At 47.2% G+C, this 17,122-nt stretch overlaps 1 protein-coding gene across 2 annotated transcripts in view; it reads left to right on the top strand.

Annotated features, from left to right (window-relative positions):
- Nucleotides 1-17,122, top strand: part of TPRG1 (tumor protein p63 regulated 1) — a 254,173-nt gene that overhangs the window by 76,389 nt on the left and 160,662 nt on the right. For both annotated transcript variants that reach the window (XM_078668037.1, XM_078668036.1), the window contains exon 4: nucleotides 14,959-15,135. In XM_078668037.1, coding sequence (XP_078524163.1) covers nucleotides 14,959-15,135 — 177 coding nt within the window. The remainder of the gene's footprint in view (nucleotides 1-14,958; nucleotides 15,136-17,122) is intronic.

Below are 17,122 nucleotides of genomic sequence, written 5' to 3'. Positions count from 1 at the left end.
TACTGCGGATAATCACGCACTCCAGCTGTCACTGCCATAAACCTTTCATGGTGGTGTAAAAAGTCCACCTTTCTGGCATTGCACCCCTGATCTTTGGTTGGGTGGCTCTTTAGACCTCTTTGGTGCCTGTTAACTCCTTGCTAGGCACAGCCACGGGAACTCCGGCAAACTGTTGGGCATTATTTTTTGTTGACTTTTGTATAGCACGAGTGGACCTCTTCCCCTTTGTGTTTGGCAGCAAAAATATTTTTTAAGAGCAGGACCACTGCGTGTCCTTGAAAAAATGAAACTATATATATATTTTTTTCTTAAATACATCCCGATTTCCTTGAAGGACAACAGCTGCATTTAAAGAAAAAAAAGTTGCTTTAATTAAAAAACAAACACAGACATGGTCGTCTGCTGACCCCAGCAGACCACCATCCCTGTGTTATTGCCCATTCCCAATGGGTTGCAAATTGTGACCTGCCACATGAATATTGTTGGCATAGGGAGCAAAAAAACGATGGATTTAGGCCCAGATCTCTGTACTGGGGTGTGAATGTATGACATTGTTCTGCATTCTGTCCATCAACTGTTATTTTTCATGAATATTGTTGAGGCAGGTGATTTGCCACCCCATTAAGAATCACTAAATGTGTAGTACATTCCATTTTGCGAGTCGCAAAAGATCACAATTGCGATCTGCAAAACGGTAAAGTTGTACATCTGGCCTGGGATTTGGTAGCAAGTTACCAAATCACATATTGTAGATTTGAAAAACTGTTTTCGGGTCGCAGACGGCCCCATTCTGCAAATGGGTCCATTTGTGACCATGTAACTCCATGTGGGAGGCACACGAGACCCCTAGAATGGAGCAGGAGGCCGGGGCACCTCTTCTCGCGTGCAAGGGTCCCCGAGCTGCTGGTCCTGTACTCACCCTCTCACCCGGCACGTGCCCTTCCGCACACACCGGAAACATCTCACCACATGGAGGTCAGGCTGAGACCTGGGCCGTGATTGCATCACAAGGTGATCGAATCCCATTTTAAATGATTGATGCATTTTTGTGAGCCCCAGTACCGGTAAGCACTGGCACAAATTAAGCAGTCTGTGTCAGGCCCGGTTCTAGAGGGTGGGCCGGGTGGGCCGGGCCCACCCAAACATGAGCCTGGCCCACCCAAACAGGAGCCTTGGCCTGAGGCCTGATGTGAGCCGTTCCTCCCCCATCAAGTGTTCGGGCTGGCTCTCCTGATTCAAAGTCAAGAGGCTGCTGCAGCCTCTGCGCAGACCAGCACAGATTATCGCGGCCCATTGTCACATATAGAATGACAATGGGCCAAAGCCAGCAGCCACAGCATGTGGTGGGAGCTCCGGCCCTGACCTTAGGGCACAGGTCTTCAAACGGTGGTGCACACCTCCCTGGGGGTCCGTGATTGCATTCCCAGGGGGGCACAACTGCGTCTGCAAGGAAGGAATTGTGAATGAAGATCGCCTGCAGGCGTCGACGTGTAACTGGTGAGTTCACAGGCTGTCTTCTTTTATATGCAGAAGTTAAACAGCATAAAAAGTTTGCACCTGTAATCCTGAGTGTTTCCTGGGGCGCTGTCAGTGAGTAGGGAGACGGGGCTCGAGGGTAAACACAACATGCTAATAACTATGTAATTTTTTCATCTTCATATGATTGCATATTTAAAAAAAAAAGCGCACACACAGTAAATGAAAAAACAAAGCAAATGAAACGAATTTTGCAAAAATATACCCTCTTACGTTATAAACCTCAGTTATCTAAAGCAATCACTGCAGATTTCTGTGTCTGACCAGAGAGTCGCCGATTTGAATCCTGGTTTTCACAGTGGGAAATAGTAACTAGTGTATTTATAGAGCTACACGTTCCATGCCTGTGGTAAAAAGCACTCTGGCATCACATAAAGAATATATTAGCTCCTCGGCTGCTTTTATGTGTGTTGCTTAACCAGTTGCATAGGGTCCAGTGTCATGAGAGGCCTATTAAAGCCAGGGTCACTGGAATCATGCGGCAGGGGAGGACCAAATCATGTGGCAGGGTTGACTAAATTATGTGGCAAGAAAGGGAAAATTATGTGGGGTTATCCAGAACATTTTGTCATGCATCTACTTTGTCATTTTTACATTTGGTAAAAACTATCTGGGCATTGATTTTACCTCATTAATGCTGGTTTAATACCCAAATATAGCAAAAAGCAAAAGAAAGGTGACCAGTCAAGCTTTGCGAAGGGCGTTTCACAGAGAGATGAGAGCACCTTCACTGCGAAAAGGTGGGGACAGCACATTGGAGCTCATTATTTCTAAAAGGGAGGAGTTGTGTCCTAATGGCAAGAGCTTCCGACTTTGGAACCTAGTTCAGGTCCTCCTGTCAGCTCAACTCAAATCACTTAATAGTCCAGTGCCTAAAATTAAAATATATATATAATAAATTTTATGAACTTGTATATGTGTAATGTAAATGGTGCTTATTTAAAGTTTCCCAATGCCCTTGGGCCGGGTCTTCCTTACGTAAAACCAAAAAAGTGATGGATAACCTGTTTCAAGATTGGAGTGATAGCCATGGTCGGTAAGTTGTGAAAGAGGCAGAGGAGATAGGGGGCTAATTAGGGCCTCAGCTATAATTAGTGCAGAAAATAAAATTCCATTGGGGCCCAGGAGTGCGAGGGGCTTACAAGAACCAATTTATTGAGAGAACAGGTTTTTTGTCAATTTCTGTTATTGCTTGATGATTTTCCCTATATATGTTTCACATTTACTGTGGATTATGAGCTACAAAAAAGTGTCCATGATATGATCTCAAAAGCTCTGCCTTTGCTCTCAGCCCTGCCTCTACTGTTTTACGATCCCTGGAATAAAGTTTTGCAGGGGTCCCCCAACTTCAAAACATTTTGCTTTGGGGGGCTCCATGCAAAAAAGTTTGAAGACCACTGCCTTAGGGTATGCCAGTGAGGCCTCACCACGGGAGATGCTGCTACGACGGGCCAGAGTTTTCACTCCCCTTGGAACAGGAAGTGATGGGGCAATAAACAGGGTTTTGCTCCCTCCCTGCTCGCAGTGGATGGCTGGCCCGACTCCAACTCATGCAGGCCAGGCAAGGCATCCTCACTGCTCTACCAACCTCCCATCTCAAACTCAGGATTTAACCAGAAACCAACCCCCACCATACCTATCTCTTTGAGATGTGGCATTTAATGTATAGGCTTTGTCAGCAGATGCCCTTGGCAGCGAGTTTCCTGGGCCCTAGGGCCACCGCAGTGTAACTTTTAAGTTACCTCAGTCATAGGAGGGCCACCACAGAAACTGTTATGGTTTTTCTGAGAGACCAAATGTTTGATCATGTACTCCTTCCTTGGAAAAAAAAATAAAGCCCTTTCAATCAAAACCAGCGAAACTGAACATGTTTACGCCATAGTTATTTGTTCAGACAGCACGGTCATTAACTGCTGCCTGCTGGGGTGTATTGATATAACCAGGGCCACTGGAATTATGCACCATTAGGGAGGGAGCCTGGCTGCTTGCATCCTGGGCAGGAGCTGAGAAGCCGTGGCACCCGGTAAGCTACATTTAAAAAAAAATATTATTAAATTACACCCCCCCCCCCCCCCCCCCCGCGTGACCCCCCTGCCCCCTCTCACTCCCCCCGCGAGTCATGCCGGACGCGACTAACTCAGTGGCCCACCCAAATACACCATTGGCCCACCCAAATAAAAATTCCTGGAGCCGGGCCTGAGTCTGTGTGCGGTGGCTGTATTTTTGGATTCTGCTGCCGGTTTTGGAGTTATGGATGCAAGAAATAAAGCTTCGGTGCTGCGGAAGACACCTCCCTCTGTGTCCTCTTCAGGTGTGTGTGTGGGGGGGGGGGAGGCCTGCATCTGTGCTACAGGGCCGTGGTAGCATGGCTGCAGATGACCACCGCACACCCCTGAAGGAGCTGTGAGCAGCAGTTGCTATGTTCCCCTTTCAGAGGCCTGGACCAGCTGCGCTGTCCGTTGCTAAGCGACCGGCTCTGTAGCCGCCTCCTCCGGGACAGATGTCGGCAGATTCACCTCTGCATCCAGCCCTCTGGGATCTGATGTCAGGTGTCAGAGAAAGTGAAAGCAAGGGGGCTGCCCCCGGGTGGAACATGGCGGGGCCCCTGTCCACAGCAGAGGGGAACCCCTCAGAAGCCACTGTGGAAATGCAGATGTGCAGAGTGGGTTCAAGCACGTGCTCCGGTGAACTCAAGTCAAACTGATGCGGTTCTGACTTCATTCTGCGTTCATCGGTGTGCAAAGGTATTGCTTTACAGTCCATATGGAATGCTGGGGGCAGAGTGGGTTCAAGCACGTGCTCCGGTGAACTCGAGCCTGAAACTGATGCGGTTCTGACTTCATTCTGCGTTCATCTATTGCTTTACAGTCCCTATGACATGTTGGGGTGCATTTCCCTGTGCACAGGCCTTTGTTCCTAGACTGCAGCTCACTGTGCACTCACGTGATAAGGATGCAGTTCTTTGTTCCCAGACACCGGTTGGCCTAGAAATATTGGTTAAATCACGTAAGAAAACTGGTCTGTTAACTCTGGACTCCAGGGGTGAGGTAAACATCAAATGTCAAGTCACGTCTAAACTTTAAAAAAGAAATCTGACCCGAGCCGGGGCCCTTGAGAAGCATACATTCACTGACCAAGTGCTCGTGGCCCTTGAAGTCAGTCTTTCTCCCAAACCAGAGCCGGCCAGATGCACTGTTGGACTCTGAGCTGTGATGGCTGACCCCTCGTGCACCTCATAACACACCCAGTAGTGTCTCCTCTCTTCTCCCACCTACACTGGTGCCCTGAACTGTCCTACAACGCAGAAGGGTACCCCACAACCTAATCCAGTAGGAATGGTTGCCCTGCATCGGAAAACCCCAAGATTGAACTGCCCCCCCATGCAGCCTCACCCGAAGCAATAGGGGGTTATTGAAATACAATGCAAGAGTGTGTGTGTGTGTGTAGGGGGGCCAGGGACCTTGCAGAAACTTCCTGTAACTCTCATCCCATACCTTGTCCTGCCTTCTTGACGCAATGTCACAGAGGAACACAGGAGTGAATTGTCTCACAATCCAAAATATCTACATTACTTGGGAGAAGGAAAAGAAACACATTGTTGTAAGATCCCTTCTCACCCATGATTTAGATACGCCATCATGAGGGAGCAGATTTAACAATCCAAAAACCTGTGGCCACATATGAAAGGCCTTTATTAAGTGCACATAGAAGTACTATCTTTGAAGCGCTTGCCTCCGAAATGTGTTTTCAACGGGAAACACTGCCACGGGTGGGCATCATTTTGTCAGGTTCTTCCAGACAACCTTCGCCCTGTCACCCCATCCATCAAACAAAACTTCCCCCCTATGGGGCTGGATGAATTCACCTGGGAATCATCAATGCATGCGTATCCTGAAGAAGGCATTAAGAGCTGGTTAGGTGCGAAACGTTTGTTGAGCCGCTCTGCATTTAACATCCGACTAAACCCTTCTTTTTTGTATTATTTTTACATTGGATTGGTTTCATACCATCCAAGTGACTCCTGATTTGATTTTTTTGGTCACGTGTACATTTTTAGCTGAAAGTGTGATTTTCCTCGTGCTTCCATCATGTGTACTTCATGTATCGCGTATTGTTTGCATTCCAAAGGAGCTATTATTGTATGAGTGTACACTTGATCTGTTTATTATGGAAACATAATACTGTATCCACACATTGTATATACACGAAAAACAAAGACATGTGCTAGTAGATGACAGACTTGCAAATTAATATCCAAATATACTAAAACTAGACAAACATTTAATCTCGTGAGGTGTCAGTATTGATCCTCTCATAATGTATGTCTCAATAACCTAGAAATTGATTCATTTTCGCCTGCACTACCACCTGTTTTATTCTAGACTGTGTGTTCCCCTAAAACACTGATAGACCCGGGCAATGCACCCGAGGCCACATGTCACGTAAACCAGAATCCCTAAAGCAACTATATGTAACCCACATACAGTGTCATCTTCTGTCCCTTCCCTGTGAGTGTCCTCTGCTGTCGCTTCCCTTCCCTCGCCCAGAGCCCACCCTCTGACCCTACCGACCCAGGCACCGCCGCCCGCAACCTCAGACAGTGGATCGACGACTGTGCCAACACCCTCGCCCCGCTCAAGACACCCTCCAACAGCCACACCAGCAAGAAAGCCAGCTGGTTCACCGCGGACCTCCAGGCCTTCAAACAAGCATGCCGAAAACTGGAGAAGAACTGGCTCTGCGATCGAACACTGGACAGCTACGCTGCCGACAAGAACCCCACCCACAGACACCATCACCTCATAAGATCCGCCAAAAGGGCCTCATTCAAAGACCACGTAGATAACAATACACACAACAGCAAAGAGCTCTTCAACATCGTGAAGGAACTCTCTAACCCCAGCTCCAAAACCAACGACATCCCACTATCACAAGTCCTGTGCGACTCGCTGACCACCTTCTACCACCGCAAGATTGCCGACATACACGACAGCTTCAACGCCACGACAGCCCCGCCAACCACTGAAACCTCCGCCCCCACGACCACCACCTGCACCAACCGTCTGCTCTCCTGGATCAGCATCAATGACGAGGACACCAGCAAGATCATGAACACAATCCACTCCGGATCACCGTTATACCGATGCCCTCACCACATCTGCAACAAAGCCAGCACAGCCATCGCACCCCCATCTCCGGAAAGCAATCAACATCTAATTCAAGATAGCAAGCTTCCTAGAAAGCTGGAAGCCCGCCGAGATCAACGCCTTACTCAAGAAACCCAAGGCAGACCCCAAGGACCTCAAGAACGTCCGACCCATCTCCCTGCACCCGTTCCCGGCGAAGGTCATCGAGAAAACCGTCAACAAACAACTGACCCGCTACCTCGAGGAGAACAACATCCTGGACCCATCCCAGTCCAGGTTAGCACCGAAACCGCCCTCATCGCCGCCACCAATGACATCAGGACCCTGCTAGACAACAGAGAAACAGCAGCCCTCATCCTCTTGGACCTGTCGGCCGCCTTCGACAGGTCTGCCACCGTACACTACGAACCCGCCTACACGACACCGGGATCCAAGAGAAGGCCCTGGACTGGACCACATCCTTCTTCTCCGGCAGAACTCAGAGTGTCCGCCTCCCCCTTCCGCTCCAATGCCACCGAGATTATCTGCGGCGTACCCCAGGGCTCATCCCTCAGCCCTACCCTGTTCAACATCTACATGGCACCCCCTCACCCACGTCGCCCGACAGCACGACCTCAACATCATCTCCTACGCCAACGACACCCAGCTGATCCTCTCCCTCACCAAAGACCCCCACACCACCAAAACTAACCTCCATGAAGGAATGAAGGCCGTCGCCAAATGGATGAGGAACAGCCGACTGAAGCTGAACTCGGACAAGACGGAGGTCCTCATCCTCGGTTCCACTCCTTCAGTTTGGAGTGACTCATGGTGGCCGACAACACTGGGAACCGCTCCAACACCCACCGACCACGCACGCAACCTAGGGGTCATCCTCGACTCCACCCTCTCCATGACTATGCAGGTCAATGCCGTCTCCTCCTCCTGCTTCAACACCATCCGAATGCCCCGCAAGTTCTACAGATGGATCCCCACTGGAACCAGAAGAACAGTCACCCAGGCCCTCGTCAGCAGCAGGTTGGACTACGGAAACGCCCTCTACGCAGGAACTTTGGCCAAACTCCTGAGATGGCTGAAACGCATCCAGAACGCCTCTGCACGCCTGATCCTCGACATCCCTCGCCGCAGCCACAACACACCCCACCTGAGAGACCTGCACTGGCTCCCGGTCAACAAGAGGATGACCTTCAAGCTCCTCACCCACGGTCCCAAAGCACTCCACGACACCGGACCTGCGGACCTCAACAACTGCCTCAGCCTCTACACCCCCGCCCGCCAGCTACGCTCCGCCAACCTTGCCCTCGCCACCGTCCCCCGCATCCAAAGAACGACCGGAGGCAGCAGATCATTCTCCCACCTCGCTGCCAGGACATGGAACAACCTCCCCATCCACCTACGGCAAACCCAAGACCTGCTGACCTTCAGAAGACTCCTCAAGACCTGGCTGTTTGAGCAGTAGCGGCACACCCTCCCCTCAGCGCCTTGAGACCCTCACGGGCAAGTAGCACGCTTTACGAATGATATGATTGATTGATTGATTGATTGATTGGTTGATCTTCTGTCCCTTCCCTTTATGTTTTCACCACACAGCACAGTATAGTTTAGCATCAATGACTGTTTGTTTCATGGTTTGTGACTTTAAAGGAGATCATTTATTTCTATCCAACTTAGTCAGCATCTTATTTTTTGCTACATGATTTCATCATGACAGACAACTAAGCTAAGCCTGCCCCCTGGTGGATATTACTAGTAAGTAGTTTCTACAAACCAGTCAACTAAACCAAGATTACACCCATTAAAAGAAAATAATCTGCGATACTTTCCGATAATTAAATTGATTTAAATTTTTGGAGTTAGTCTCAAAACATTCCATTCCACCTTGGTTGTGTTTTTTATGCATTGTCCGAAAGTTCTGATGAAAACAAACACTCCAATCTGTGCATGTGTTTACTATCGCTCTGACCATTCCTTGCTTTTATACAGGAGGCCAGGGTTGCAGGATAATTCTGGTTTTGCTCCCACTGGTAACCCCCTGGCCTTTAGAAAATGCACTTTCAACAAGGGGGCCCATAGAAGCCCGCCCAGTTCTTGGCACTACACTATACAGGCCGCCACATTTAACAATTTAGTGTACATGTGGTGACCGTCTTGTCTGGATGCATGAAGCCCCAGGCAGCGGGGCCTAGGAGTAGAGGCAAGGGTGTAGCTATCATTGGTGCAGGCGGTGCAGTGCACCGGGGCCAGAGGTGTGAGAGGCCCAATCTCCCTGCCACCAGCTGATGCTATTTCACCGGCTGCCTGTCCAGGGCAGGGCAGGGGCATCGTTTCTTTACTTCTCCGGGCGAAGGGTAGAGAGGGAGAAGAGGGTGAGGCAAAAGAACAGCAAAGGGATAAAAGAAAAATAGAAGGTGGAAAAAAGAGAAGAAGGTAGGGGGAAAGGTGAGGGAATGGGAGTAGGACATAAAGTTGAGCGGGAAAGAGAAAGGAGGTGAGGATAAACAAAGTGGGCAAAGGAAGAGAGAAGGGAAGCAGGAGGAAGGAGGTGTGGGTGAGTGAGGGACAGAAGAGGGCGAAGAGAGAGACTGTTGAAAGGGGCAGAGAGAAGAGCATTAAATGGATGGAGGAGAAGAGAGGAATAAGGGGTGGAGACAGGAAGGGGAGAGGAAAAGAGTAGAATGAGGAACTTTGAGACCCGTAAATTACATTTGTGAAGCAGGTGCAGTTGCACCGGGGTCCAGGGTTGTGATGGGTACACTGCACCTCATTTGCAGCAGGATTTTAATATTGGCTTGTGGGGGGGGTTAGTTTCATTGCTTGCTCTATGGCCTATGACACCCAGGCTACGCCACTGAGCAGAGATCCTGATTATTTTGCGACAAGGTTGTAACTGCGAGGACAACTCTTCCTCTTCACAGCTCCTACTCAATGAGGGTGAGTCCTCACCCTAAGGCTGACATCCCAATGTCATTTTAATAGGAAGATGTCCCTCGCGCAGGAAACAACCTTTACTACGCGGTCAAAACACCGCAATACCTTTACAACGCAGATTTTACAATTCAAGTCGTTGCCACGACTTGCGCTGGAGGGCGCTCTAGACTAAGGAATAGTGTGATTTACTATTCCAACACCTTCCCTACTGTACGTGGGCTGGAGTTGGAATAGTAAATCATACTGTTCCTAAGTCCAGCACCCTACAGCACAAGTCGTGGTAACGACTTGCGTTGTAAAAGCTGCGTTGTGATGTACCGCGATCATTTTGATTGCATAGTAACGTCATATATCCCCTCCCGCACACTTTTAGCCATGGACTCCTAGCTTTTCTTCCCATACTTTCAGATTATCTACTGCTCCTTTACCCAAAAATTGCCCCTTACCATCAGCCCCCATACGACTCACTTTGCCAAACTCAGCAGGGCACAAGGCAATGGTGAGGACCAGAGAAGGGGTTCAGTGGGTGGGCACCCCAGTCTGTAATGAGACTGAAGAGGTTTGGACTTAAAGATTACCAATAAGTAATCAGGTTGGCACCGCTTGTGTGTCTTCCTTCTCACAGTCCTTTCTCTATGAGGATGGCCCCGCTATACCAGTGGTATTGGGGAAACAGCGGTTACACTGTTGTTACCACGCATGGCTTTACATCGCAAGTCGTTTCTACGGCTTGCGCTCGGTGGCGTGAAACACCAGGGAATGTGTTGGATTTTAAATCCAACACCTTCCCTGCTATTGCGCTAACTGGAGTAGGAATAGTAATTAATACTATTCCTAAGTCCAGCGCGCCCCCTACAGCAAGTCGTAGAAACTACTTGCGATGTAAAGCCATGCGTGTTAACAACACAGTTGTTGTAACGACCGCGTTGTTACCTACCGTGTCGTAACACCATGCGTTGTATCGTCACACATTCGTTGTATGGGGCACTATAAATAGATGGCAAAATAGAATGCAGAAGTACCCGGCCATTTGGGTATCTCTACCCTAACACAAAGGAAGGATAAGACCGAAAGCGAGGCCGCGGCACTCGCGTGGTATTGTTCGTACCAAATGCGCACGCAGACGCCAAGGTATCGCACATTTACAGAACTCAGTACACTCTCCTCAAGAACGAGCTGGAAGACCCTTAGGGTAGTCATGGGCTCTAGAAATGCCGATGATGAAATAGAATAGAATAGAATAGAATAGAATAGAGCAACAGTGTGTGCACTGTCCAGGTCCAACCCGTAGTGGTGGATGAAGATGTGAGGAAACGCCCTACAGATTTCATGTACCCAGACTGTGCTAGGAGGTTTCTGTTTCTATGCTGGACTCTCCTGCACACCTACAGACTCTCTGTTTCTACCACCTCAAAGGCCTGGCAGGTGCCCAAGTGGGAGTTCTCGTGCCCCTCTCTGCTGCACCGTGTATCACAAGGGCGTGCGTGACCCATGAGCATTATTGAGGCTCAGTGGATACCCAGGTGTGTAAGAGCCTTTCCTGGCCTGGACATGGGGTCCCATAGAATGAGGAAAAGAACTACTCCTGGTTCCACGTGGATCTGTGAGGGCATCTTTGGTCTGAAAAATGCACCTGAAGGAAAGAGTATATTGTCTGGGGTGGCTTGAGTAGGGGAACTGTCTTGGCCACCGCCCGTTGCCCTGGACGTATCCTATATTCTGCTTTATACTTCCCTAGTTCAGGCTCCTTAGGTGGGGTGGGATAGTCTGTCTCCAAGAAAGAACCTCAAAGACTGGCATTTGAATCTAACTAACTCAGCAGAGAGGGTCCAGAGAAAACCCAGGACCCCCTGGTAAAGACATCCTTCCAGGAAGGGGTCCGCAAATCTATTTTGTAATGTTTTTAATATGGTTTTTAAAGATTGTAGGAACTGATATTTTAAACTGTATTGACTTAAGTAAATGAACTTTTATGGTCAACTTTATCAGTTACCGAATAAAGTAATTTTGAATTGAATTGAATTGGGTCCCCAGTCCTCAGAGGCTGTACAAGAGTTGCATTTCCCCCATTAGTAAGAGGGTTGTTACCTTCCTGTGGTGTATGTAACTCTGATTGTAACTCTCCCTTTGTCCCGCTCTGCTCCCTTTCGGTTAGGTGACTCTATACAGATATCATATACATCCATAGTACATACATTCTGCCCCAGGGTTCTTGACTGCTGCATCCCCTCCTGCCCCGCGTGGTTTCCACCTTGCCATGTCTTCCCATCTCTAGCTCCCAGCCCTAAGGATGCTATTTCTCACCGCTGGGGCACTGGCTGTCTTAGAACTCCTATATTAAAGAAAAAGGGGTAACCCAGGGACCTGGGTCAGACAATTACTATCAAGAAAAGGTGGCCTATATGGGGGAAGTGTAGCCTTGGACTTCCACTGCAATATTGAAGAACAGAAACACTTTTGCAGGTTATTTCAGTTATGCGATAAATGCATTTATTTTGTTCATCAGTTTCATATAATGTAAAGACGGTCCATAATCATATGGCACAGCATTTGGATTACTCCAAAGATAAGGTGCTCCTATACAGCGACGGCGCAGTGAGGGTGAGTAAAGTGACTCTTTTCACACGGAGAGATGAATATAATTTAACTCTCTTCCACTGTTATGCGAAGTCCCCTGTATGTGGTTTGTGCTCAGAGAATGCAGAAAAAAAGCTAATAATGCATGCAGGAGACTTTTTATTGAAATGTTGAGCACTTGAATACTTATTGAACCAGAAATTCATTTTTGGTACTCAGATGAGACAGCCTGGAAGGAATTATAGTACAGTTACGTGCTTATTTAATACAGTTCGCTGAGACTTATCCTTGAAGCTACGTTTGACACATTTACAGTTGTGGGACTCTTTGCCCCAATTCCTTGGTGTCTCCTAATTTTATTCTGTCCTGATGAAGACCCAACCTAAATAATTGTGCCAAAGGGGTCGAAACGTTGACGATACCATATGTGGACTGAGCTTTAATTTTGGTTCTGATTTTTTTGACAACGCTCATGTTATGAGTGCCGTCTGTAACAGCATACTGTCCCAATCAGTCAGATGTAAATATTTCTGTATATAGTACAAGTTCACTTTTTAAGTCACTTTACTCACCCTCACTGTTCCCGTCGCTGTATAGGATCACCTTATCTTTGGAGTAATCCAAATGCTGTGCCATATAATTATGGACCGTCTTACATTATATGAATCTGATGAACAAAATAAATGCATTTATCGTATAACATAACCCGCAGATGAGTTTCTTTATGTCACTATTGCCGCGGAAGTCCAAGGCTACACTTTCCCCATAGGGACCACCTTGCCTCGTAACTCCTAATCAGCCCTGCTTGCTCTAAAAAGGTTCAACTCTTTACTGCACTGTGCCTTCCTAATTAGCAGCACTTTGTACTAGAACCCGGAGGGACTATGTATGGACCATGTTATTTAAATATTACAACAAGTAACAGCAGCGCCCCACTGTAATAATGTATTACGCATCCATAAGTCAGTCCTTGTTGTTCTTTTTTGTTTGACAGCTGGTAAACCTAATATATTTAAGTACTAATAGTTTATATGTAGTTCAGAGCTACTGTGGTTGAATTACATCAGAACAGCCTTGAAATAGTCCAAAGTGGGGACAAAACACGTTAGCTGCCCGGATGTAATTTAAACAATCTTGTTTTGAACTGCATATAAACTGTTTATACATAAATATATATGGTTTATAAGCTGTCAGTCAAAAAAAAATAACAGATCTTACTTATAGACAAGTATGCATTATTACAATTGAGTGCTCCCATCAATTCTCTATACATGTGATTAAACTCTCATTCTAAACCATTATAGATGGCACCACAGATAGCCAGCTGTAATACAGTAAAAGCTTCTCTGGTACTCCTAGTAAGAAGAGAATCTGTATTGTTAATCGTGTTGCATCACCAGTAGTGAATGAATCTGACATTACAACGCAAACATTTACAATGCATGCTTTTACAACACGGTTTATACATCGCAGCTAAAATTACAACGCATGATTTTACAACGCATGCCATTACAATGGATTTTAGAAACTAAATTTACAACACTTTCCATTACAACCATCACAACTCATAATGCTTTTAGGGCAACAGTCGGCTAAGTGTTGGATAGTGTAGGGGTAAAAATTGCTATTCCCACTCCAGTGAGTGCAACAGTAGGGAAAGCGTTGGATAACGTAGGGGTGAACATTACTATTCCCATGTACCCCAAAACCCATACGCACCCTAAAACTTAAACCATCTCCATTACTTACCCTATAATGCGTTGTAATGATATGCATTGTAATGGCATGCGTTGTAGTGACATGCGTTGTAATGGCGTAAAGGCAGTTGCATTATAACAGCCTCATTGTAAAGGTAGTGCGTTGTAATGACTGCGTTGGTATGGATGTTTCCTGTTGTGAATATAGAACAACTGTATAACTGCTATCCTTGTAATATTTTGGTATAGTTACTTTAGCTTTGTGCACTCACTACTGCCTTTCTCCCAAGCTTTGCTGATAAGAGTGAGTGCTGCAGGTCAGTTCTTAATTTGAGCCGGTCCGTGCAGGTAGAGCCTCGCAGCACTTATGAGACATTGACCCAAAACGTAAGAGAGAAAAACACATGAGAGAAAGAAGGAGGAAGAGAAAGGGAGAAGAAGGGTGAAAGTAGGCCCCCTCTATGCTGTCCTACTTCTCTCATTCACCTCCGGCGGCGCCACCACCATGTCCCCCTCTGATGATGTCATGGAATTCTTCCCTTCCATTCACAGGAACAACAAGCGCCCCCTACTGTACAATGCACAAGGTTCTTTAAAAGACTCTTTCCAAGCTTCACTCCTTTGTATGCCCCTCTGTGCGGTCGCACTTGGCTTTTTTGCCTCCAGCGCTGCTCCCGCGTCCCCTCCAGATGATGTCATTGGCGTCTTCCCTCCTGTCCATAGGGTACATCACTAGAACAATGAGCACCCCTTTCTCTCAGCACACAAGGTTCCAAGGATGAACCTTCTCAAGCACCCCTTCCTCCTGCCCCCTCTATGCTCTCATACTTGCCTCATGTGCCCCCAGTGCTGCTCCCATGTCCCCATCTGATGACGTCATGGAATTCTCCCCTTCCATCCACAGGAACAGCAAGCGCCCCCTTCTGTACAACACACAAGGTTCTTTGGAAGACCCTCTTGAAGCATCTCTCTATTGTACGCCCCTTTATGCTGTCGCACTTGTATTGTTTGCCTCGAGCGGCTCCCGCGTCCCCTCCTGATGATGTCACTGGTGTCTTCCCGCCTCTCCATAGGGTGGACCACTGGAACAACGAGAAGGAGCGCGTGGTGATGATCACGGAGAAGAGCATTCTCATCTGCAAGTATGACTTCATCATGCTGGCCTGCCAGCAGATCCAGAAGGTGCCGCTCAACTACGTGGACAGGATCTGCCGCGGACAGTTCACCTTCCCGCCGCGGTCCCTCGACAAGTGAGTGCCACTTGGTCGCTTGAGCCGAGTGTCGTTGAATGTCACTTTTGTCGTTGGCAATGCTTCATTGGTGGATCTTATGGCCCACATTGGTTGGAAAGTAAGACCGTCATGGACCAAAACAAAGGGTAAAATGCTCAAAACATTATTAGTAAGCAATCCTCTGCATCTTCAAATTTTGCAAATATATACACACTTTCAGAGTATTTACTATGGACCATATGTATCAAGATACCCATTTGCGATTCTCAAATAGCGATTTTTAAGAAATCGCTATTAGAGAATCGCAAATGGGTATGTATGTACAAAATCGCATTTGTTTGCGATTCCTTAGAATTCCTTAATTGCGATTCGCAATTAAGGAATACTTTCCCATTCATTTCTATGGGCCAGGAGGCCCATAGGAATTAATGGGAAGTTATTCTCAATTTGCGATTCGCGATTTGCTAATCGCAAATTGAGAATAATTTCAATGGTGCAGGGGTGTCCAAAGGACACCCTGTTGCACCCCTGAAATAAGCATGGGTGCACATGTGGCGCACATACATGCCGGGCATGTCTGTGCATCACATGGCACTTTGAAAAATGCAAAAATGTGCATTTTTCAAGGAATTTGCAACTTGCCACCAACTAGAAGTTGGTGGTAATTTGCGATTCCTTAAGGGCATTTTGCTAATTTATTTTGCTACATACATTGCATTTCAGGAATCGCAAAATTTGTGATTCCTTAAATGCAATTGCAAAATAAGGAATCGCAAATGTTGCGATTCCTTATTTTGCACCAGTTTTGCTTCATACATTCCATTTAGCAAATTTGCATTAGCAATGGCCGAAATTCAGCGAATTTCGGCCTTTGCGATTGCGAATTTGCATGATACATATGGCCCTTAGTATGGTAATAAAACAAGTAACAGTTGACTTGCTTACCGTTAGCACATGAATTCCAGCTGAAGCATTATCTGCTTGCCTCTTAACCAGCTTTTTTTTTTAAGTACTTGTAGATGTTCCGTAGGGCTGTTCTCACATCTGAAGTGAAGAACAGAGGAGGCTTGTGCTGTGTACTCCTGAATAGAGGTGAGTCTGGGGAGATGAACCCGGACTGAACCTGTACAAAACTGGTATTTTGGGTTTTTTAAATGACAAGAAGTTTCACAAAATTCTCTTTGCAGTATTTCACATTACACCTGAAAGTGAAGGCATTCAGAATTTGGCGAGATCTCAGCAAGGTGGCTGGCTTGAGGAGATGATGCCTCACAAAATAAATGTTCTGCTCAAATCAGCCCCCACACTAAAAACTTACGAAATTAGCACATTTGGGGAGTATTATAGACATTTCGCTGGATTTTATCAGTAGTTGCACATTTGGAAGTTTCTGGTCTGGGCTCTGAAGTAGGTACATGAACCATTTCAAAGACATGAAGGGATGATCACACAGAGCTTGGCTCTTTGGTCCTCTTTGGTGGTTGGTTGTCCAATACACAAAGAGTTCTTATCTGCCCTCCCCTAGCCTGCCCACACAAACACTTAAACACTACCCCCTTTTTTAGGTCTCGCCTGGCGTTAGCAGCGCGCATGCACTGCTCTCGCCATGCGACTGCCTTTTGCGGTCCATTCTTCCAAAGTTTTACATGCACGCGTACGGATAGACAAAGATGGCTGCTCTCGCCATTCAGCCAAAGCTAAACATGCACACGTACGTACGGACAGTGGACAGTCCAACGCCATCTTGTGCCAAACAGCTTTGTATTGTCATGACAATACACACAGAGAGGCAAAAAATGCACGTGCATGTGGATGGCCCTCATGGCGCCGTGCTTTCGCTAACCCTCCTTTGTCCGCGCATGGTGGCGAGCTTTCGCTTTCCCTCCCTCAAACACATAGCACGTCAGCTTACTTTTAAATATACCCAGGCCCCCCCTCCATGCAATGCACAGACGCTGCACAAAGCAGGAGCTGTGTTAACTACAGTAAAAATATTTGGTTACTT

The sequence above is a fragment of the Lissotriton helveticus genome, chromosome 11, assembly GCF_964261635.1.
Source record: "Lissotriton helveticus chromosome 11, aLisHel1.1, whole genome shotgun sequence".
Classification (NCBI taxonomy): domain Eukaryota; kingdom Metazoa; phylum Chordata; class Amphibia; order Caudata; family Salamandridae; genus Lissotriton; species Lissotriton helveticus.
The sequence above is the reverse complement of the archived record's forward strand: the minus strand, read 5'-3'. Positions and strand labels throughout refer to the sequence as shown.